A 25904-nucleotide genomic window follows, 5' to 3' on the forward strand; every position below is an offset into this window, starting at 1 on the left:
TCTTACGGCCCTAGAGGTGAAACTGGGGGAGGTACAGCGGCAGCCTCCTGACTTGAGCACCGCTAGACGGAGCTTAGGTTGTACAAGGAGGTGAACACTTGTTGGGACACACTGAGCAGAACTACTCTGAGAGGATATACAGTAGGCAGTGTTTGCATTGAGAAGGCGACAACATAGGCAAACTCTTAGCGTGGATCCTGAAGCGGGAGGTGGAGGCTCCGCCAATACTGGGCATAAGGGATACCGAGGGAGTGCTTCTAATCGAGCGTGGTGACATTCTACAGGAATTGGTGTCTTACTTTCAAAAGGTATCTAGAGCTGGCACTGAGTCGTCGGCGGGGGATGCGGAGTGGTTTCTGCGGCGGTTGTGATTGCCTTGGCTGGACCCGGTGAGTAGGGATGCACTTGACCTCCTGATCATTGCAGAGGAGGTAGGAGAGGCAGTGAAGGCTTTGGCAAGATCCAAGTCCCCTGGCGGGGACGGTTTTCCTGTGGAGCTGTATCAGGCTTTTTCCTCCACACTTGGGGAACGACTGTTGGAAGTATTTGAGGAGGCACGGAGGTGCAGTAGGTTACCAGAAATCATGCAACAAGGTATAGTGTGTTTATTGCTCAAGCCGGGGGGGGAGGGGATGCTGTGGATCCCTCTTCGTATCGGCCACTAACCATGTAGATCTGTGATGTTAAGATACTCTGTAAGATCCTGGCCACTCGACTTAGAGGAATGATTCAGGGGCTGGTGCATGAAGACCAATGTGGGTTTATGCCGGGTTGCAGTACGTCCCTTAATCTGCGCCGCTTTGCGCATGTTCTGCATGAGACTAAGGGAGAGGAGTTGGAATTGGCACTGGTGTCTCTCGACCTGGAGAAAGCGTTTGACACAGTGGAGTGGGACTGTTTATTGGAGGTGTTGCGGGGCATGGGCCTTGGCTCCGGCTTTTGCGCATGGGTTCAACTATGGTACACTGCCCCGACAGCGCGTGTGCGTGTGGGGGGAGAGACCTCGGCTGTCTTGGAGATTGGCAGGGGTACACGACAGGGGTGCCCGCTCTAGCCTCTCCTGTTTGCCCTGGCAGTTGAGCCCTTGGCGTTTTGGCTCCGGGAAGAGATGGTGCAGTGAGGGATCCTGGGGGGTCGAACCGTACACGTAATTTCTATATATGCTGAGGATGCATTGGTTTATGTGCGGAATCCTCGCTTGTCAGTGCCGGAGTTGTTGCAGAGGATGGTGGTATTCAGGGCTGTTTCTGGTCTCAAGATAAATATGAAAAAATAATTTCTGTTCCTTCTTGGGTCTCTTGTTGGGGTTCCTCTGGTCGGGCTCCCTGAAGTCGGTTTGCGCTGGGAGGTGGAGTGTTTTCAGTACCTGGGTATTTGGGACGCTAACTCTGTGGATGTGTATACCACTCATAATACTGAGCGGGTAGTGGCAGGCCTGGAGCGCTCGGTTGCTTTTTGGAATAAGTTGCCCCTCTCTGTTATGGGTCGGGCATCAGTAGCGAAGATGGTGTTTTTACCCAGGTGCCTTTATCTGGTACAGAACTCCTTGTATCCGCTGCCTCCTCGGCTTTTCCGACGCTTGGATAGCCTGTTGATCTCCCTAGTATGGGCGGGCAGGCGAAGCAGGGTGGCGCTGTCTGTGCTGCAGAATGACCTAGATGGCGGGGGAGCTGGCGATTCCCAACATCAGACATTATTATTATGCAGCGCAGCTACAATGTGCAGTGAAATGGTTGTAAGAGGTTGATTTGATTTGATTGGGAAAAGAGATTGTATGCTGGTGTGTGCAATGGGAGATCTCTGGCGCACATTCTCATGTCTGGGGGCAGATCAGACCCCGCTGCGCCTTATGTGGTGAGGACTACTGCCGGGATTTGGGAGCAGGTGGTGAAGCGGGTGTTCCGACGTGCTCCCTTTGATAGGGAATTAAGAATATGGGATCTGTCTCCGTTTCGGGATATGGCAAGGACAATGTCGATGGAGGCCTGGCGATTGGGTGGTTGTGAGGTGGTCGGTGATATGTACCCTAATGGTGAATTTCTCTCATTTTCTAAGGCTCAGGATTTGTTTGAGGTGGGCCCTGGCCAGTTTCTGCAATATGCAGAACTTTAGAGTGTAATCCGCGAGATTTGGGATTATTTCCCGCTAGCTCCCAGGGCCTCCTCGATTTTGAACGGTCTTCGTAATTGGGGCGAGGATACGCACTTGATTGCTCGATTTTACAGGGCATTACAGGAGGATCAACCAGCCGTGATTAGCGCAGGATGTACGGCGTGGGAAGCTGATTTGGGGCTACCTATTGAGGGTGCTGACTGGGATGCGGCATTATCATTGGTTCGAACGGTCTCATGTAATCATAGGTTTAAATTGCTGCATTTCAACTTTGTGCACAGGATATACATCACTCCTAGGAAACTAAATAAAATAGACCCAGGTAGAGGGGCCAGTTGTACTCGATGTGGTGAGCTTTGTTGCTTCTTTTCTACATATGGCATGGTCCTGTAGAGTTGTACATGTTTTCTGGCAGGAGGTGACAGCGGCGATCACTGAGGTCACTGAGCTTAAATTGGAGGTCACTCCATTGTCGTGTCTCCTGGGTGTGGTGCGCAGGCGGCGGGGTAGAGGGATTGTCTACAGGATGGTACAGTTGGCTTTAGTACTAGCCAAGCGTAGAGTAGCGATTGGCTGTATGAGCGTGCAGACCCCTGCGGTCTCTGACTGGTTGCCTGATCTACTGGAGTGGGTGGCGGCGGCGGAGGAGCAGCAGATGCGCATGACACATAGCGATGAGAAGGCGCTTGCTGATGTGGCTGCTTGGAGTGCGCTTCTAGAACGGTTCACTGATGAGGAGGACATCTGCTCTGTGAGTAGTAACATGGTGGTGGGGGATGGGGAAACACACTCTTCCTGTTAGTACTTGTGACGATCAAATATGGAGTTGATCTATCTTGACTTGTTTATGTTATTAACGGTCTGGTCTCATTAAGTTGTGGGGCTGATTCCTGGGATTGAGGACCGGATGGGGGGGTCTGATGATGTCTTCACCGACTATGCAATGCTGTGTGCGCCCCTTTGGGTATCATTATATGTCCGTGAACTTTCTCTGCTGAACCTGCACTGTGTTGATTTTTATGTTGATCTGTAATCTTTTTGTTTGGAAAATAAAAACAGATTAAAAAAATAAAATAATAATATATATATATTCATATGTTTATTTATCCACTCGATTCCACCTTTAAGAACTTGCCAAACTCTTGTGGGCAGGCACTCACAGGAGCATTCCCATGTGTTATTTAACAGCAGACACGTTTCAGCTACTGCCTTTTTCAATGCTTGCAGGTAAATTACACTCAATCAGAACTGCATTAAATGATGCCGCATATATATATATGTATCTACCTGTGGTCGCCAGTAGGTAGTTATACTTAGGACCTAATTCCCATAGACAATGCATTTTTTGTTTTGCCAGTAACTTTGGCGCCATTTGATGAATCTTCACAAAATTTTCAAAACCTGTACACTATTTAATTCAGCTGCTGTCTTGAAACGTTTGCAGTGATCCATCAAGTGGGGGCCAAGAAAAAGGAGGGGGGTCAAAATGCATTTTCCCTATGCAATTTCCTATAGAGAGTTTGAGCACGACTGCAGCCCGAACCGCTTAGCAGAATTACACCAAATTTTACAGAAAGATAGATCTTGGTTCAGAAAGATCTCTTTTTTTATTTGGTGTAAAGCCATTCAGTAGTTTTCAAAATATTCAAAGAACAAAATATAGATATCTAGGAACGTGGATCCTCCACGGATCCAACAATTCCATGCTGATATCTGATTGGCTGCCAACACTTCAACCATGAAGTCAGGGCAGCCATTTTGAGACTCAGACTTAGCTGAGTCCCAAAACAAAAGTAAGAAAATAGAGAAGGGGCAGAGTGGTAGTAACCCCATAGGCATGGTGGTGAGGTCCCCCAGGGATACCGCCAGGCCAAAAAGTCCCTGCATCCCTCCCCCGATGAGCACGGCCAAAGAATTTCATTTAGCGGGCACACACCTCCAAAAGCTGCACCCCGGGCCATTCTACCTTGGCCTGGTCGTTATCCCAGAGAGCTCATGACTATGGTCACATATAACACATTTGCCTTCAGTCCGTGCCCTGGGATTATTTATTTTAAATGTTTTTTCACTGCACACGCTCTTCTTTGTCGCTGCTACAAGAAGCCTTGATGGTAGAGTTGTCAAATTAGAGCATGTGACCAAGTCTCAATGTTTCCAGTCTTCTCATTATGAAAATCATTTTACTAAATGACTGACAGCCCCATTTACTAAGCCTGAGTTACAAAAAGAGGTCAGCATGCCAGCAAATTTTAGGGTGAGCTGAGCCAAAGATCCATGCACGAGCCAAGCCATAAAAACATTTGGTATTTATATCATGCACCAAATGTAATGTAAAAATATGTTACATGCTCCGCAACATTTAAAAAAGTGTATTTCTTGAATATGCAGAGGCATTTCAACTTAGTACATCAATTATATCAGTACATAGACAGACATTTATTACAAATGAGTTTTAAAACGTGAACTTAGAAACATTAATGGTTCATCCCCAACGACTATGCCATTAGTGAACTAAGAGGCAAGACAGAAGTCATGTAAACTCTGAAAGAGACCGAGATTCTTATTATAGATGGAGCAAAATTATAGTCTGGTAAATCAAACGTAAGAGGTGTTTGTACATGCACATCTTGAACTCTAGATTTTAAAAGTGCTTTCATATGTGATAATAAAGAAAAGGTGTTCTGTGAAATGAAATTTTGCCTAGGCTCACACAGTTTGGACTGGCAGGGAAGCCTTGTTTCTCCAATTTCGAAATTCGGCCACCAGAAGTCTGTTTTTGTCTTTCTCTCCCCCCTCGTTACATCAAAGGATACAGTTTTGCCTTTAATTCTTTGCACACACAGTAGAACACAGACACAGACATAGCAGATCCTATTCATGTCTCACAGGACCCATCTACCAAGCCAAGAAGTAATTTATTTGGGGGGTTTCACATCCCAAACACTCCCCCGAAGATCCACCCCTGCCTTTCCTATCACATCACGGACAATGTTCCACGCAGTCACTTTTGTACCTTAATGTTTACAGACATAAATGTACTGCAAAATATTGCGATAAAGGGTGAGCCCTGTGATGCAGAATGCACACCCACACACTCATAAGTTACCGAGTGGCATCAGGGTTAACATGAGTCACAGAAAAAATACTGACAAACTGTTGAAATAAAGCAGTGAACGCACAAGTTCTCAAGGACTGCAAGTCAACAAATCACACCATGGACCGAGGAATGGTGATGACCGCATGCACCATGGCAGGTAAGGAGCCTAGCAACACTTTGTGGAATAGGAGACCACTCAAGAAGCATAATATGTCAGACTCAGAAGATATCACAGGGGAAGGCTTGATTGCATTTGAAGGCTTCAGGAAGAGCAACATACAGGTGCACAATTAACAGAGGCAGAGTGTGACAAGCATAGCAGCACTGATTGAAACAGATGACCCCTCTCTGACAAATATTACAAGCACCCCAAACACCTAATAATTGCAGTCTACACTTTAAGGAAAGCTAACGACTGTGACATTGGAAGCTCAAAGCCCATCACAGCTTGGCCTAAAATATCCATAAAGTAAATCAGCTGTTCAGTATTACACAAACACATATGCATGAAACACAAGGTACATACACCTTTTTTATTAAGAACTTTTACTATATGTGGAAGAGCAGTAAACATGATCCCCACACATAAAATAAGATCCTAACTTAACTAGAAGTTCAAGAAATGGAGTTCAGCATTCTGGTGTATAGTTTGAAGTACACTATTGGCGTGTATGAGATACTTTTTAAATGAACATAACAATATGATACCAATACCACCACCAATAACAGAGTGATTACTGTGATGCGACCGATAGTTTGACCATTGATTAAAAATATTCTACTACCATGAAGGAGGCAAGAGGAAAATATTAAAGGCCCATTGTACATGCTCCCAGCATAGATACTGAATGCACTATGGTACAGTGAGCTGTGTAGTCAAGATGGTACCCACCTAGCCAACGCTAGGCATTTTGTCGGAGCAATGAGCAGACCCTCTGATAAAGGATGTCACTTCGGTGGGTGAAGATCTTGTGTCCTGATAACTAAAATGTGTATAAGGTGCATAACAACTGAGACTCTAAACTAATAAGAAACATTTCCAGTATTCCCCTTGACATCAGGACTCGCTATACTGTAGCGTAATCATGAAAAATAATCTCCCTTGGATCCTGAGGTCCACACAGATTATTACTATATTTTTGTCTAATACTTTCTGTTTATTCCATTTAGTTTAGAAAGTTGTCGTAACATTGGGTATGAGTGAACGTGCCAGGGGAGGATACCTGTCTTTTGCCTGACTGTTTGTGCTCTTATCTGGTCAAACTATAAGGCTCTGGTGTTGTGTGGATCAGCTCCCTGGTGTGTTCTGTGTTCTTCTGAGTGCTGGATTGACGGAGGCATGGGTTGCATTAATAAGACACATCCAGAAGCCTGGTAAGTTTTTTGGTGCTGTGGTTTGCTTGTAAGTGTGTAGTGAATCATTTGCTTTTTTGAGGTATTTGTTAACGTATGCATATTTGTGCATAGTTGTACTATTGCGGGGAGCATTGTTTTATCAACTATATGGCTTTCATGCTGTCTTGTTGCAAGGATGTCTGTCTACCATGGTCTATCTAAAGGGAATAATGGTATATAAAGCAGATAGGATATGTATTTTTCTTGTCTTTCACACACATTTTCAATTCATTGCAGTACCCCGCACCTTTGACTGTGGCGCCTGTTTAGCCGGGGGCATAAAGATGTTAGAATTTCTATGTACAAATGAAGGACTCAGCCGTGGAAGGTTTTGCATAATGCCGAAAAAAGTATGGCCACCACCGAATTTCCGAGTGAGTAGATGTTTTGTGACTTAAGCAAATCCTGTGTTTTGTGAAGATGAGTGATGTGTTGTTCCAAGAGCTAATTTGCTGTAACATCTATGAATATTCTGTGTTGATCAAACATATATCACGCTGTCCATGAAATCTTGGCACATACATAATAATTTCACATAGATTCTGCTGATGTCTTTCTCAAGGTGAAATTGAAATTGTGACACAATTATATTACATTTTGTTACATACCTAGCACCCTCCTGTCATGAGGATCAAGTAAAGTTAGAAATAGTCACCCCTCTTAAAGAATGGCTTTAATTTCATGCTAGATTAGTAATTGTATTTGCACACTCTGCCTGCTTCACACTTCTTAAAAAAATGATATACACAAAGCAATACCATCAGATGTTGACCAGGAGACACCAAATGTGAACCACTGACACAAAGCTAGTACCCAAATGAAGACATGTCGCACACCTGGAATCTGTAATTGTGATTAAAGTTTGAAAAGTCACCTGTTTTGTCTTCTACAGCCCTCTGCATGAACACCTCTCTCCATTCTGAAAAGGAGATCGCCGTACCTCTGGTCCACCTATTGTGGACCACCTGGGGCCACTGTAAGCTTTCAAGCAAGAAAACAGTCAAAGTTTTCTGAAGGACCTATCCACTCTCAATAGCCGCACATGGCTTTATCTCCTGTGCTCTCCTGTAAAGGACAAAACGAATACCTTGAGCACCATAAGACTGGAAATGCACAGTCTGGTCCAGGTAGAGTCAAACCGTCCTTCCTATATCTAGATGGTGAAGGTTCCCACACATAGAGGAAATTAATCCCTCCTCCCCATTATCAAAGGAGAACTTTTCATCTTAATGCATGATGAAGGCCAACAATCTGCCCTGCTCCTCCTTGACCCCACTTTGCCACACAACTCTGTACATCATAACATATTGCTGCCTACACTAAAATATTGTTCTGATTTTAACAGCAATGTCCTTCACTGGATGAGTACTTTCTTTGCAATTATCAATTTTACTATAGATCCACAGATTCAGCCTCTAATTGATCACTGTGCATTATTCAGCAGCTGACATCCAGTTCTCTGATTATTTCCAGTTGCTACATGTGTCCAATTTCCCAATTGCTAGAGCAGTATCAAACTCACTTCCAAGTGTACGCCGACAAAATCCAAATTTACAATTGCATAGAAATGGACCCAAAAGCCAATCGAAAATCACTAACTGCCTTAACCACAATTGGTGAGAGAAAGCTTTTGTTCTTTTAAATGAGCAAAAGTAGAAATACTTATCCTAGGAACACCAGACTCTTTTACACCTCCATTTGTCATTGCCCCCACCAGCTATCAAAACAGGGGTATACTTTTTGACTTTGATATCTAACATACCACTTGAATTAGTAATGTGGTTAAGAATGTCTATAAACACCTGTCACTACTATAGATTCTTACCAAATGAATCTTACAAAATGCTTTAGCACACTGTATTTAGAGTATTACAATGTGGTGTACTTTGGCTCTCATCTCATTCTGATAGACTTTAACAAGTTCAAAAGCATCATGATATTGTTCAACTTATGGATGACAGTCAAACCATCATAGAAAGAAATCTAATGCCTTGTAGAATGTGTTCTTTCTAAATTCCTTCTCTATTGAGGTGAAAATCAATTGCCCTACACATATGAAGTCCTACATAGGTGACTGGAGAGTCTTTGCATTGTTTCCCATATTTTAGTGTACCACATTCCAGAATCAAATTCAAGACTTCTGCATTATGCAAGTGGTCTACTGAAGAAAAACCATATCATACCTTCAAAACTGTTACACTGTTACACCCCACCTAGGAACCTCCATCCAGCATATATACACCAGGTCTTCCAATCCTGCTTCAGTTGCTGAAACATTAAGGCAGATCCTTAGGAGACCCAGGGCCTGACTTAGAATTTTGAGGAGGGATATCCTGTCCGCTGTATTACAATTTGTATAGGCTATAATGGAATTGTAATATGGTAGACGGGATATCCATCACGTTTGTGACGAAGTAAACCTCTCCGCCATACTCTGAATCAGGCCCTGAGTCTGTAAACTATGGAACACCTTGAACACCTTTAACTACAACATTAAGCAGTCAGAAACTACCTCTTATTCTGGAAACTCTTGAAACCAAACTAGTCAGGTGTTTTTTCACCTGAAGTTTGTCACTTTGGCCCTTGATTGAAAACAGTGGATTTAATTTCTTTCCACATCCCTTAAGGGTGACTGTATTTTGTTTTCATTTTTTAATTCTTTTTATTATAAATTCAATGCAAGCCTCATTATTGCAGCACATTGATAATGCAAACTTTCTGTACCATGTCTTGCTGACTATGGTGATTTGTCGACTGAGGTTGCCATCAGAATGATTAATGAACCAGCAATAACCATTATTTCCCACATCTCTCTCTCCTCAAGCATCCGGTGGCTGGAGGTTACCAAGGCATCTGCCTTGGTCTGGTGTGGTGATTTGGAAGAGTGCCTGGATCTAGAATACTTCCTATATGTTACACCATAGAGTCTTGTGGAGTGTTCATGTAGTGTCAGTCAAGTAACCTCAATGCCTGGAGTATTGTAGAACAGTGGTTCTCGCCCTGTGGTCATGAGCGTAGGAAGTGTAGGGGACGCGGGGGGTGTATCCCCCCCAGATTTTGGAGGGTGGGGGACACGGGGAACGAAGGTGGGGGGACAAGGGGACAAAATAATTTCCCATTTTACATCTATTATTCAGAGGGCCATTAGCGCACAAAAGTGCTACTTATAATAGCCCTGTACTGACCATCACCCAATCTGATGGTAACAGAATGAAGGTGAGTCCGGATGCCCCCTGCGCCCTCTGCTCTTTTGTTTGTCCTGTTCACAGCTGTGGGCATTAAGGGTGCTCATAAGAACAAAGGGCACGAGGAGGAGAAAAGAGTTTTGGATGATTACTGTCTGCATCACCTGCCGCCTTGAAGAGGAGAGCTACAGGACGACTTCAAGAGAAGCTGCTAGACAATGAGGAAGATCTAAAGTGGAAACAGAGTCCCACTCACCCTGATGCCGGCAGGCTAGAAAGGAGACTCTGTGAAACACAATATTTGTATTTGTCTAAGATCACACCAGTTGGTGAAACAGCGAAGTCGAGATTGGGCCCAGATTTTACCTTTTCACACAACAATTTAGCTATTAGAAGGGTATATTTTTCTAACACTTATGTTTAATGTTTTGTTATCTAGGTAATAAAGGGCTTGATTATAGGCTGGCTAACAGGGAGAAGCCATATTTCATTTTGGAACGTTATGCCTAGCGTTATTATTTATGTTGTTGTTATCGTTACATACTTCAGCATATTGAAGTATATTATCTTGTCTCTATCTTTTCTTCACTGTACTCTGAAACAATCTACCCTATGCCACTGCACCCTACACCACTTTTCTCCACTCTGTGCTACTCTACGTCACTGCAATCTATGCTGTACCACTCTACTCTACACCACTCTACTCTGCAGTACTATACACTATGCCACTGCAATCTATGCTATTCTACTCTAACCATTGCACACTACACCCCTGCACTCTTCACCACTTTACTCCAAACCAATGCACTCTATGCCACTGCACTCTATGCCAATCTACTCTGCACCACAGCACTCTATACCACTGCTTTCAATGCCAGTGTACTCTGCACCACAGCACTCTAGGCGACTGGACTCTATGCCACTCTACAATACACCACTGTACTCTGTGACCCTCTAATCTGCAACATTGCGCTCTGCCACTGAACTCCACGCACTCTACTCTGCACCACTGCATTCATTGCCACTGTACTCTGTCCCACTGCACTCTTTTCTGCACCACTGCACTCTAATCTACTCTACTCTACACCACTCCACTGTAGGCACTTCACTATACTTTGAAATCATCTCCTCTATGCCACTGCAATCTACGCAACTCCACTCTATGCTATGCCAGTCTAATCTACCCTGCACCACTCCAATGTACCCTGCACCACTCCAATCTGCTCTGCACTGCTCTATGCTACTGCACTCTACATCACTATGCTCCACTCTGCAACAATCTACTCTTCACCACTATACTGTACTCTGCAGCAATCTACTCTATGCCACGGCACTCTATGCAACTCTAATCTACTCTGCACCACTGTACTCTAAGCCGCTCTTCTCTACTCTGCATCACTCTACATCACTGCACTCTACACCAATGCATCCTATGCCACTCTACTCTACACCACTGCTCTTTATGACACTCTGCAACACTGCATTCTGCCACTGAACTATACTCCTCTCTACTCTGCACCACGGCACTCTACTCTGCACCGCTCAACTATATGCCACTCTACTGCACTCTACACCAATGTACTATATGCCACTCTACTCTGCATCACTGCACTCCACCACTGCACTCCACCACAGCACTCTACACCAGTCTACTCTACCTTGCACCACTCCACTCTACCATGCACCGCATCACTCTATGACACAGCACTCTGAACCACTGCAATCTATGCTGTGCCACTCCACTCTGCTCCCCTCTACTCTTCACCACTCTACGCTACTGCACTGTACGCTAAACCAGTGCAGTCTTCGTCAATGCACTCTACACCACTTTACCCAAAACCAACGCACTCTATACCACCACACTCTACACCAATCTTCTTTGCACCACTGTACTCTATGCCTCTTCACTCTAGACCACCCAACTCCACTCTATGACACTTCACTCTGACATTACACTCCATGATACTAGACTCTCACACTCTATTCCATTAAACTCTAACACTTTCTCCACTCTGTAACTCCCTACACAACTCCCTATGCGCCACTCCATTCCACTTTACTCCACTGTATGCCACTCCACACCACTCTATGCCACTTCAATCTACGATACTCTGTTCAACGCCACTGCACAACCCTCTATGCCACTCCACTATACAACAATGTACTATGCTCAACAACACTCTACCCAACTTTCTCTATGCTAGTTCACGTTACTTTACTTCACTCTACTCCAGTTCACTCTTACTTATGCCTTTCCACTCTACGACACTCTGCCACTCCACTCTCTGACACTCTATTACACTGTGACACTACTCCACTCTACTACTACTTTGTGGCATTGGCGCTTGATTAGAGATTCAGATCTCCATTGATTGCCTTGTCACTCATATGAGACGTGAGTCAGATTTATCTTTGCCGTTTTGGTTACAAGCACTCTGTAACCCTTTTAACTCAAGCTTAACGAAGGCTTAGGATGATCCTGATACTTGTCTAGGGGATCGAAATATCGTCGGCCAAAGTACCTTGACTTGAATTTGTGATATTGTACATAAGTTGGCATAAGCATAGGTACTATGAGCTAATGACTTCTTGATTCACTTTTTGAGTCATTCATGTAAACGTGGTTGTATAAAAGCTTGTAAATCATTATTGTGGATGCTAACCTTGTAGGAAAGTAGCCTCTTTCTAGCTTGGTTACCCCCACATTTGGCCTATTTGCCAGTGTGTTTGAGTGTGTCTACTGGGATCCTGCTAATCAGGACCCCAGTAGTTATGCTTTCTCCCTTAAATTATGGTTGTTGCATACTGGTAACCCAGTATTTCACCCAAGATTGGCATACTGGTGCCCCCTTATAAGTCCCTAGTATATGGTTGTTAGGTACCCAGGGCATTGGGGTTCCAGGAGATCCCTATGGGCTGCAGCATTTCTTTTGCCACCCATAGGGAGTCCATGCAAAAGCTTCTGCAGAACTGCCATTGCAGCCTGCGTGAAAAGGTGCATGCACCCTTTCACTGCCAGTTACACTGCACCAGGTCACTTATAAGTCACCCCTATAGCAGGCCCTCCAGCCCTGAGGGCAGGGTGCAGAGTACCTGTGTGTGAGGGCACCCCTGCACTAGCAGAGGTGCCCCCACGACCTCCAGGACCATTTTCCCAGACTTCAGGAGTGTGAGGATGCCATTTTATACGTGTACTGGAAATAGGTCATTACCTATTCTCAGCTACATAATGGTAACTCAGAACATAGGTATGTTTGGTATCAAACATGTTGGAATCATACCCCAAGGCTTTTACAAGCATTGGTTGTATGATTTCATGCACTCTGGGGGCTCCTTGGAGGACCCCCACTATTGCCATTCCAGCCTTCTGAGGTTTTCCAGGCAGTCCCAGCTGCTGCCACCTCTCAGACAGGTTTCTGCCCTCCTGTTGCTTGAGAAGCTCAAGCCCAGGAAGGCAGAACAAAGGATTTCCTTTGGGAGAGGGATGTTACACCCTCTCCCTTTGGAAATAGGTTTGGAAGGGGTATCTTCCTTCCCCAGGCCACTGGAAATGCTTTGAAGGGCACATTTGGTGTCCTCCTTACATAATCCAGTCTACACCGGTTCAAGTACCCCCAGTCCCTGCTCTGGCACGAAACTGGACCACCAACCCAGGTCTGCTGCTCAGAGCTCCTCCAGAGGGTCCCTGGGTTTTGCCATCTTGGATTCCAAGTTGGCAGCGAACTCTGGGAGCATCTGAATGGCCAGTGCCAGCAGGTGGTGTCAGAGCCGTTCCCCTGATAGGTGCTTACCTGTTTAGCTGACCAATCCCCCTTTCAGGGCTATTTAGGGTCTCTCCTTTGGGAGGTTCTTCAGATTCAGATTGCAAGACTCCAGCAGGAATCCTATGCATCCTTTACTTCACTTTCTCACTGAAGAAACTGCATCTGGACCCTCCAGGAACTCCACAAACTGCAACAATGAAGCAAAGACGACTTCTGCAACATTGTATCTCCAGCTCTTGCCAGCAAATGCAACTGTTTCCCGGTCGTGCATCCTCAGAGGACAGCCTGTCTTCAGTCTGCACCAGAAGAATGAACGAATCTCCCTTGGAGTGAAGGAGTCACTCCCCTGCTTCAGCAGGCACCTCTCCGCAACAATGACCATCTGCATGGGTCCCCGCTCCTGACGAGTTGCATGGATCCTGCATCACGGGTGGTGGACTGAAGTGGTCCTGATGGTCCTGACGTCCTACTGTCCAACTTTGGTGGAGGTAAGAGCTTGCCTTCCCACGCAAGGCAGTACTCCTGTGCACTACGTGTTTTTCAGTTGCCAAGGCTTGTTGGCATCCTTCTATGAAATTCTTTGTGCACAATGTAGCTCTGGCCCCCAGCACTCCTTCCTGAGATGCACAGCTTCCTGAGTGGTTCTCTGGCGGCGTGGGATCCTTTGTTTTTGTGCTGCGTGGGCCTCCTTTTGCAACTCCTTTGTCCCCGTGCTGGTGAACTCCTGTGTGTGCTGGCTGGTATTCTGTGGGCTCTCTGAGTTGCTGAGAGCCCCCTCTGACTCCTCCTTCTGGGTAGAGTCCACCAGGTCCCTCCTGGTCCCGGGCAGTGCCATTTTCCGCTAACCATGAGCTTTGCCTGTGCCAAGGCTTGTTGGTGGAATCCAGCGATGCAAACCAGACTGCAATCATCCATCCGGTGTGAGATATTATCTGCACCAACCACGAACCTGCATTCATCTTCTTGGGTGCAGTACTGACTGTTGTTCTTCACCAGTGGTTCTTCTTTTGCACCTTGATTCGGGTTAGTAGGGGCACCTGTCCTCCCTGGACTCTTCTGTGCTTCTTGGACTTAGTCCCATTCTTCCACAGGTCTTTAGGTCCAGGAATCCACCCTTTGTGTCTTGAAGTATCTTCTGGTTCTTGCATTATCTTCTTTCTCGTGTTCTTGTGTGTTCTAGGAAAGTTACTGTGATTTACTCCTGCTTTCCTGGGCTCTGAGGTGGGTTGTATTACTTACCTTTGGTGTTTTCTAATACTCGAAGCGCCCCTCTACACACCACACTCGCCTAGGTGGGAAACCGACATTCGCATTCCACTTTCTTAGTATATGGTTTGTGTTTCCCCTAGGCCCATTTCTAACCATTGCGATTTTCACTAATTGCACTGTTTTCTAACTGTTTTTATTGCTATTGCTGCATACTAGTGTATATAATTGGTGTATTACTTACCTCCTAAGGGAGTATAGTCTCTATGGTATTTTTGGCATTTGTGTCACTAAAATAAAGTACCTTTATTTTTGTAACACTGAGTATTTTCTTTCATGTGTGCGAGTACTGTGTGACTACAGTGGTATTGCATGAGCTTTGCACATCTCCTAGATAAGCCTTGGCTACAGCTACCCCTAGAGAGCCTGGCGTCTAGACACTGCCTACATTTCACTAATAAGGGATAAATGGACGTGGTATAAGGTGTAAGTACCTTAGGTATCCATTACAAACCAGGCCATCCTCCTCCAAACCACTGTACTATATAGGTTACTTTTTACATTTTTCTTGTAATTGGTGACATTGGGTCATCCAGATAACTTGAGTAATGCCCGAATACCAGTCTTTCTCGATTTCCCCTGTTGATGTTTTCCCACTACATTTGATCTTTTATATTTTGATTGAATAAATGCATAAATTTTTCCATTTGCATACTACTTTAATATCATTGTTTATGGGAGTGGTGTTTCATTTTATTCAAGGGACCCCTGTTCCTTTAAAGTTAGTTTACTGCTCCATTCTAGGACACTCTACTTACTCCATGATACTACGCTACACCAGTCGATGACACATCATTCCCCTTTATGCCATTAACTTTGAGCCATGCTGAATAGTAGTCTCACTCGTGTACAGCATGGCTAAAACACATTGGCAAAGGCAATAGAACTTGCATAGGCGAGACCTATTGGCTGTGCCAATGCTTGTTTATAAGTTATGAACTTTAAGGTGACTTGCAATATCCTTATATACACAGGGAGTATTTTACCCCATATAATACATGGTCACACCACCAAATTTCCCACAAACCACTTAAAACCCTAGTGCATAGCTTCTGTCATTCCAAGCTATTAATGTACAGCAGAAGAAAGAAAAGCAACATTCCATTTTTTGCTTTAAACAGCTGCATTAATTATGCTCTGTGACCTGATCTGCCTTTTACCTTGGCTGCTAGCTCTGGCAGAAGGCATTGTAATGTCAGAATTCGACTGTAATAACCCTATCATAGTCATTTTCTGATGTCTTTTCTTTATAATCAGTGAATGTCTTTTCTTTACACGCAGTGACTTGGTGCATCACAAACAGCCATTTCTAAAGAAATTAGTGACTGCATTTTATACAGAGATTCGAGAATCCATGTTTATATAGCCTGTAACTCCAAGAGCTTCTTCAGTTGAAATGCTCCTAGTTATGACTGACGTGGAGCTGAGCTTCCCAAGATCACACAAGGGAGTAGAAGTGTTACTAGAACTATGGTTTCCGAGCACAGTTTACAACTGTTGTACCTAATCGCTTTTGATCTCTCCAGTGCGGTTCCAATTGGCATGAGGTGAAGGGCATGATAGGTGTGGGGCGCAAAGGGTATGTTCTTCCTTTTTACCCTCCTACCTTTATTTGCTTGGTGCATGAAGATGCAAGGTTAATCAACATGTTATTTTCACATTTGAGCTAATTACTTTGTGAATGTAAATAACAATAAAAGATACTTTCAGATTGTGAAAACATGCCTTCCTTTCTTCCTATTTCACTTCCAATATATATGATTGTGTATATTTATCGGAGCCTACAGTTCGTAAACAATGAGCTATTTGTATAGGGTTGATTGAAAGTCCCCAAGGCTGTCCCTGTCCCCCCCCGGAAATGTATTGTCTCCTACACCCCTGCCTGTGGTCTATGTACCTGTGGGGGCCCGCAAGGCCTACTCAGGGGTCCAAGGCTGTTTTACAAAATAAATAATAGTAAAACTAATACTTCAAAAATAATAAAGTGCATACAAGCAAAATTGAAAATGTGAACAGTTTTTATATATTTGATTGCGAATTACACAAAATATTTCAATAGTTGAGCATTTCCTCGCAGTATACTTTTTTGTACTTTTGTGTATTTGTTTGAGGTTCAAATCATAGAAATTGCTTAGACTGAGGGTCCCCAGCTTTGAATAATGACTCAGAGGGGAGTACTCGGATTCCAGCAATGATTCAGTGGGGAACGACTGAAGTCAAAAGGTTAAGAATCGCTGTAAGAGAACCTTTGATTTCCCTTCAGTCCTTCTCCACGTAGGCTACAATCAGTTGCTCTTCCCATATGAAGTTGTCTTTCTCTTTAGGAAGGTGACTAGAGAGCCTTTCATATTTCCCATATTTAGTGTACCAAGTATTCCGTGTTGGCATCCCTGATTATTACCACTGACTGACATTACAGTACCATTTTAGCGCAAATTAACAGTTGAAAGATCATTCTCCACTCTTTCCCAATCAACTCTTTCCAGTTGTCAGACAGGAGACATAATATCATTGTGACTGGTTTGGCGGGGATGACCAGCATGTTATTTTTTATTTTTGATGTGTCTGGTGTGTTTATATTGTTCAGCACTTCGATTCTACATGTCTCATCACAATATGTCTGCTGTTGAATATTAGCAACAAATTGTAGGAATGAACTAATATTCAAATGCGCCTCTTTAGCAAACTACTCACCAAGGGTAACCTTGATAAAGCACCAAGGAGCGGATGTTAAACTGAAAAGCAGTCAAGTGAATCTCTCCTTCATCAGTTAGTGATCTTACATCAGCACAACAAACAGAAATACACAAAATGCAGCATAACAAAGAAAAAAGGGGTTTGGGACAGCCATTTTTGCCTTGTTTGTGCGAGCCCACGTTAGACCTTGGCATGCTGGCCTGTCGCATTTTGGAACCAGTGCATACTATTTTTCCAGAGTCTGACTGTCCTTTTGGGCACTCTGACAGTTCCCGAATGACTGGGCTGACAGGTCTATGTATGTGCAATTTTTTTTACTCTTTGTGCCCCTGTTTTATGATCTGGTGGGCCGGATTTTACTGTTGATTTATCTGGTATTACCACAAACATGGCCTGGAGCAAACACAGTTTCATGCGGTCTCCCATACCTTGAAAAACACCAATACAGATTGTCTTTACAAGTTCAAAACTGTCCAGATTTGCAAATATGGGCCATTTCTTTTAGCTAAATTGCTCACTGGACCACTTTTAAATTGGTCCTATTTCATGTCACAGTCTGACCTTTCATTTTGCTAATCTGTATATTTAATTTTTGCAATTTTGATTGGTTTCGGCGATTCCTAAAAAGTAGTTCATATTTGTGATTTCATTTTGTAGCATGTCTTCACGCACACACACTGATCATAATTGTTAAACTGTTTTCTTAAGCACCGGTGGAGTGAGCTGCAAATGGCAGCAGAATGGAGACACTGAAAAGATTGAGCATAAACTTGGTACAACATGGCATGCCACCAATGACAGCAAAATAGTTTGTCACCACTGTTCCATGATGTTCCAACTCCTTCTTCCAATCCCTATCTGGTCCTTCTATAGAAGGAGGAAAATGCTGTTAATGAACCATGTCCAATGCAGCTCACTGCCTCTGTGTCAGAGGAGTAATTTATTTCCAAATCCACCATTTTTCTGTCAATTGGAAAAGCGCTGGCTTTCTTTCCTGAACTCCCTCCTTGCCACAATCTGTAATATCTCTTGGTGTGGCAGCTCAGTGCTGTCCGAATCTTGGTAAATTACCCCCCCCCCCCCCAGTTTTAAAAGGGCATTAGTAATTTCTGGAAATATTGATACCTGAAAAGGAGCTCCTTTTTACCATTTCATGTCACTTGTCTGCAAACTGAACATGGTCTTAGTGGAAAAAGGTCTGAGATATATCTCCCTCAAGAAGACCTCAATAGGCTGGGCTGATGCTTCGTAGCATAATGCAGCAAATGCAGGGATCTGTGTTTCACTCATGCACTTACTACATGGATTTGTGTTTGACCCCATAATCACTTGTTCAAATTTAAGCAAATCCACGCCCTAAGGTCTATAAAATGATTAATAGTGATTTGGGTAACAAATCTGGGATTCAGTGTCAAAACATCCGCGGGTAAAAGTGTGTTTTGCAGTTGTAAGTTATATCATGTAAGCCCTTTGATCCTTAAAGACATTCACCATCTTTTTGGTGACTTTTTTTAAACCAATTTTTTTTATTGCGTAAGCAAGTGGGGCATAGCCTCCCTCATGTAACTCCTGTATAATCCCATTCTTTCCCTCGCACACCCCACCAGTTCATCAAAGTTTTTGGATGCAAGAAAGAGATGGGTGCAAAGTCCTTATTGTATTGTATTGTATTGTATTGTATTGTAATAGTATTTATATAGCGCTTACTACCCCTGACGAGGCGTCAAAGTGTTTTTCGGTGAGTAGCACGCTACTCTGGAACCCAACAAGAATTAGTGATAGATTAGTATCGGGAAATATGAGTACAGTTTTAGTATTATTATGAGTTAATTTGAGCTGCGGATATGAGAGTTTGTTAGTTAGATTGACTGGAGTAATGGAGGGGTGGAGGAGGAAAGAAATCCAGAAGTGTTAATTGGGAGTATATCCTTCATTTACTCAACCCAAAGGCTTGGGATGAGTAAAGGGGGATGGAGGAGGGAAGAGTCTGTGGAAGGGTTAGGGAGAGCATAGTAGCAGGGTGAGATAAATGAGGAAGAATTTAGTAGGGTTGTGTGGGAGGTCATGGTAGTAGAGTGAGGTTTGGTGAGTTAGATGTGGAAGCGGAGGGAAGAGCTTAGGCAGAGTTATTTAGGAGATGAAAGTAGTAGAAAGGATTTGGGATGAGTCAGAGTGGGAATGGAGGAAAGTTTGATAGAGACATGACATATGATGATGGGTAGATAAGTGTGCATGTCCATCTGTTTCAGTTTGTGTCAAGCCGCCCTTCTACACTGGGCACTTCCTTGTACTATGCCTTTACAAGTGGAGTTCACAATTCAAAAAGTTCTCCAACACCCGGTCTCTGTATCGGGGTAGATTTTTTCAAGTCTGTCATCGGTCATATACTATTTAAACATTACTCTGTAAGCCATTTCCATACTTAAGACAACTCTAAGGTGTTTGGGTAAGCTTTGTCAGGGATTTCCCCTTGAACTGCTGTCTCCAAGTGCATCCAATAGGCCTTAAGCCTCCCACAGAATTTTATAATTGCCTGAGATGATACCTTCGAGGTCCCAATGATGCAGTTGTACATACTGCATTTTGTCTGTTTCCTATAGCTTAAATTCCATTTTACACTCCTAAGAATGTCTTTAATTTGCTGTTTCTGCAAGACTTCTGAGATTATTCCACAGTCTCCCTCCCACCACTTTCTAAAAACTTCCTTTTGCATTCCAGGTCTGAATTCCTGATTGTCAAACAGCAGAGTGTTGAGTGAGGGGTTGATGTAAGTGAACTTTGTCCCATGTTTCCAGCACCACTATAGTGGGAATAGGGAAATACATATTTCTGGTTTTTCTGGGTCTTTGAGCTAAATCCCACAGTGCTCTGTCTGCAATTGTACGGTCCATTATCATCCATATTTTAATTGTCTTCCTGGCAGTCCGCTCCACTCCACTAGAAGCCTGAGATCCACCACATAATAGTGGTGTGGAATGTCGAGGAATAATACGCCTCCTTGGTCTTTGGGCTCTATCAACATCTTTTTGCTTATCTGGGGCCTACATTCCTCCCAGACAAAGTTTACAAATGCTTTCTGGATTTCCTGCAGCTCATTTATGAGAGTGGGCACTGGCAGTGCTTGAAAGCAGTACAGCATCCTAGGTACCACTTTCATTTTTATCACAATAATTTCACATCTCTGATTTCTGATTATTGATTTTGAACCTCGAGACAGCCTCAAGCCTTGAGGCTCCTCGAGGATTACAGCTAAGGAACACAGTGGGTCCAAAAGCAAGAACATCACATTACATATCAGCAGATTTTGTGTTCATTAAGGTCAAGTGTAATCTCTTTAATGTCTCCCCATCTCCTGATTCTATCTGCCAGTGTTTCAACAACCAGTGCAAGAGAGAGCAGGGAGAGTGGTCAGCCCAGTCTTATTACCTTGATAGCTGTAAGAGGTTGGACCTTCTACCATTCCCCTAAATTCTGATTCCAAAGTTCTGGTTCCCTGCCAGTATCCAGCACTGTGTATTGGGGCCAAACTAAACCACAGCAGGGACCTTGCATGAAAAGGCCCAACTAATGCATCCAAATGCCTTTTTGGTGTTGAGGAACAGCAGTGCCATCAAGATATGTTTCCTATCTGAACCTTGGCTGTCCTTGATGAACTCCACCTGATCTCAATCTAACAGGTAAGGCATCCAACTCTCCAGATGGTAGGCCAGGATTCTGGTGCACAATTTGGTATCTCTGTTTAAATGAGCGATAGGCCTAAAGGAGTTGCAGTGTGTGGGGTCTTTTCCCACTTTGGGATGAAGGAAGCACCTGTCTCTCTCATTGTGGGAATCTCCCATCCACACTCTGTTAAATTGTTGAACTGCTTTAGTAAACGTTTTCCCAGTTGGGGACTGAAAACTTCAAAAAATGACAATGGAAAGCGGTCTGGCCCGGGCGTTTTGTCTAGTAGCATCTTCTTTAGGGCATGCCACAGTTCCTCTCTTTCTATAAGATGTTCCAAATTCCAAATCATCAATGCCTGACTGGAGTAAGGCTGGAAGATGAACCTATTCAATACCTCCCTATGTAATCTATTATGTCTTCCCCTTATTATAGAGCTCCAAGTAAAAGGTTGTAAAAGCTTCCCTTTTCTACCTCTCGATCGAGGTTAATATGCCACCCTGCTTTTTTAACCTGACCTATGCGTGTTCCTGCCCTCTGGGTTCAAAGGCATTTAGCATTTTATAGAACCTTTGAACCAGTTTCAGAAGCGTGAGGTCTGCCTTGTTCGTCTTGATCAGGTTTTGTTGTCCCTTCAAATCAGCTATTAGTTGACTTAGTTTCCAGGTGGATTGTTCCTTATCAAGAGCCTCAAGTTAACTAACCTCAACACTAGGTTTTGTTTCCTGTAGTGTACCTTCCATCAACTGCCTGCAGGTATCTGAAGTGCGCCCCCCTTCACCACCTCCTTAAGAACATTCAGTGAATTTCTGGTGTAGTCTCCACTATTTAATTTTTTTAATTATATTTTGACTTTGTTGGCTGGGTAACGAAAAAGTGTGGTGTTAATTCTCCACCTGCTCCTATTGTGCATTTCTTTACAAGCCCCAGGTCTATAACAATATGGACATGATCAAAGACAAAGATCTCTGGGTTCACTAAAACATGTGTGACGCCCTGAGTGGCAAATAAATGATCAATGTGGGAGTATGTATTGCATACATGCAAATAAAAGGCAAAATGCCAGATGTTCTTAACACTGCTTACAAAATACTGGATGCAATTTGTGACCAGTATTTTTTAAATCACCATGGTATTTTGCATACTGACCTACCAACTAATAGGTTGATTATCAAAAAAACTACTGTTAGACCTGACAGCCTTAGGGTGGTCACCCCTAACATTTTACCTGCCTCCCTCTATTTTTTAGATACTGTTTTTGCTGGTTTTAAGACTCTGCACACTTTACCACTGCTAACCAGTGCTAAAGTGCATATGCTCTCTCCCTTTAAACATGGTAACATTGGATCATACCCAATTGGACTATTTAATTTACTTATGAGTCCCTAGTAGAGTGCACTATATGTGCACAGGGCCTGTAGATTAACTGCTACTAGTGGGCCTGCAGCACTGATTATGCAACCCACTTAGGTAGCCCCTTAACCTTGTCTCAGGCCTGCCATTGCAAAGCCTGTGTGTGCAGTTTCACTGCCAATTCGACTTGGACTTTAAAAGTACTTGCCAAGCCTAAAACACCCCTTTTTCTACATATAAGACACCCTAAGGTATGCCCTAGGTAACCCATAGGGCAGGGTGCTGTGGAGGCAAAAGGCAGGACATGTACCCATGTAGTTTACATGTCCTGGTTGTGTAAAACTCCTAAATTCGTTTTTACACTGCTGTGAGACCTGCTCTCCTCATAGGCTAACATTGGGGCTGCCCTCATACATTGTTTGAGTGGTAGCTGCTAATCTGAAGGGAGTAGGAAGGTCATATTTAATATGGCCAGAAAGGTGATATAAAATACTGCTGACTGGTGAAGTTGGATTTAATACTACTATTTTAGAAATGCCGCTTTTAGAAAGTGTCAAAAAACTACAATGCCCACCCGGGAACACATATCTCATTCTAAATATGCAGCTTAATAAAAACAAATTGAAAAACACATAATTTATTATTATACAAAAGTTTAAATCACATACAAAAAATTACAAAAAAACCCCTATCAAAACCTTAAAATTATGAGGACAGAAGAAAGTGCTCAGAAATAAAGTGCACGTGATTCTGAAAGAAAGAGGACAGAAAAAGTCCATCCATTAAAAACATTAATTCACAGAGAAAGAGCCTTCTGTTTAAACTTTTATATCATTGAATCATTGAGATAAAAGCAAAGATAATGAATCCTCATTCAAGTCCTCCCTTCATCCTAAAAATAAGACTACATCCAGGCTCAAAATATTATCGTCGACGTTTCGACCCATCCAATTTTCGGGCTAAATCCGAGCTCACATACGGGTCTTCATCAGGACTACAACGATAGGGGTACTGATAGCAATTCCATTATCACGGTCTTCTTCCAAGAAACCACCTCTCATCAATCAGGAATTACTGAAACCTTATTCCTTCCATCTTCCTTATAACCAATTCCTTCACAATAATACCTAAAAATATCTCAATACTGAAGTGTGTAAGCACTGGCAGCATAAATCCCCATCCAGCCGTCAAACAGAGACATGCCTTACAATCCGCGTCTGGCTGGGTTTAGTTGACAGCTCCTTCTACATTCACTCAGACACACCCCAAACACAGGATACTCAGCCTCACTTACAAACATCTGCATTTTGAATGGGTCTACCTGGGTTGGGAGGGTGGAGGGCCTGCCCTCACACAAAGGACTACCACACCCCCTACTGGGACCCTGGCGGACAGGATTGAACTGAAAGGGGACCTCCACTTCTAAGCCACTCTTTGAAGTCTCCCCCACTTCAAAGGCACATTTGGGTATATAAACAGGGCATCTGCCCCTACCAATTCAGACACTCCCTGGAGAAGAAACTTGAACCAGAACCTGCATCCTGCCGAGAAGAACTGCCTGGCTGCCCAAAGGACTCACCTGTCTGCTTTCTGTGAAGGATTCCTGCCTTGCTGCTCTCTGGCTGTGGTGAAGAAGTGCTTTCCAAGGGCTTGGAGAGAGCTTGCGTCCTGTTCCTTGAAGTCTCAAGACCAAAAAGACTTCATCTGTTCAAGAAGGACTCCTTGTGCGTCAAAAGTTGACGCAGAGCCTGCCAGAAATGACATACAGCCTGCACTGCAGTGAAAATTCCCCCGCACGCCAAACCGGAACGACTCAGCCCGACTTCACAACGAGAAGATCGACGGAGCACCAGCGTAGCGACCGGAAATTCGACGCACGGCCCACCGAATCGATGCACAGCCGAGACGGAACGACACAGCCCGACTTCCAGAATGGAATCGACGCAGCGCTTGCCTTGCTGTAGAAAATTCAACGCAACGCCCACCAGATTGACGCAGCTCCTGCGACTTCGTCCTGCCAGCGCAGGAAATCCACACACTGTCCCTGGGGTGTCTGAAAAACCCGCAACCCGAAGAGGATCCACGACCGAGCGCAGGAAATCGACGCAGTGCCGTCCCTGAGTGAAAACTAAACAACACATCGCAGTGTGTGGCCTGAGAAATCGACGCACACCCCTTTGTTTCCACGCTTCTCCTCCTCTGCGGTTCTTTGCGGAAATTTTCACGTGAACAAGGTACTTTGTGCTTGAAAGAGACTTTGTTTGCTTTTAAAAGACTGCAGACACCTTATATCACTTTTCAGTGATATCTCAACATTTACTTATTGCATTTTAATCATTTTGACCTGCATTTATCCAGATAAATAAAATATATTTTTCTAAACACTGTGTGGTGTATTTTTGGTGCTATATGGAGTTATTGTATGATCTATTGCACAAATACTTTACACATTGCCTTCTAAGTTACGCCTGACTGCTCAGTGCCAAGCTACCAGAGGGTGGGAACAGGATAATTTGGATTGTGTGTGACTTACCCTGACTAGAGTGAGGGTCCTTGCTTGGACAGGGGGTAACCTGACTGCCAACCAGAGACCTAATTTCTAACACCTACCACATGACTATTAATGACGTAGGTCGCAAATTGCTACCCTCTACAACTTACTGCCATGACAGGAATGGAGGTCAGCTCAGATCAGCAGGCCAAAATGTCTGTGACTGCTTTTGAAGAACAAAAACTTTTTTTTAAATGCAGCTCATTTTCCTAAAAAGGGAACAGGACTGTGTTTAAAAAGAAAAGTGATTTTTTAAAATTTGTTTAAAAGGAGGCAGTGATCTTACTCCTATCTTGGCACAGATGGAAGTGCTAGCCCAGTTTTTATCTGACGTTTCCTTCAACACTTTGTGGGCTCTTTCTTCCTGGGTGGGGGGCAGCGGTAGCTGGTCGGAGGTCAGAGGTCTCTGAGCCATGGTGCCTGAATGCAGCACAGAAGGCATTGATTCATAAACTGCCCTTTGAGGGTCCCAAGCTGTTTGGGGATGAGTTGAACAGCAGGATGCACTGTTATACAGAGGAGAAGAAATTGTTGAAAGCTTTCCAATCTGTGTTTTTCCACATTTTCAGGGGGTGGTGTCCTCTTCTAAGCCCTCTCGTGGATTGGATGGTCCCAGGGTTAGAGGGCTGTGTTTTCCAATAAATCCCGACCTCAAAATCAGCAATCCCTGGGTTCAGGTCAGAAATGACTATGTCTGTGTGGTGGCCCGGCTGCGTCTGTTTCTGGATCGGTGGTCCAGTTTGATTTTCGGTCAGTGAGTTCTGTCAGTCAGGGGAATCAGATTCCATTCCTGGGCCCTCCTCCTCAGGGTCCATTTCGGG

The 25904-nt window shown here is 43.9% G+C and overlaps 1 protein-coding gene across 1 annotated transcript in view; it reads left to right on the forward strand.

The window, feature by feature from the left end:
- DLEC1 (DLEC1 cilia and flagella associated protein) overlaps positions 1-25904 on the forward strand; it is a 535808-nt gene that overhangs the window by 122128 nt on the left and 387776 nt on the right. The window contains exon 11 of the mRNA XM_069211058.1: positions 6842-6978. Within this exon, the coding sequence (XP_069067159.1) occupies positions 6842-6978 (137 nt within the window). The remainder of the gene's footprint in view (positions 1-6841; positions 6979-25904) is intronic.

This window comes from Pleurodeles waltl, chromosome 10 (genome assembly GCF_031143425.1).
Source record: "Pleurodeles waltl isolate 20211129_DDA chromosome 10, aPleWal1.hap1.20221129, whole genome shotgun sequence".
NCBI classification, from domain to species: Eukaryota; Metazoa; Chordata; class Amphibia; order Caudata; family Salamandridae; genus Pleurodeles; species Pleurodeles waltl.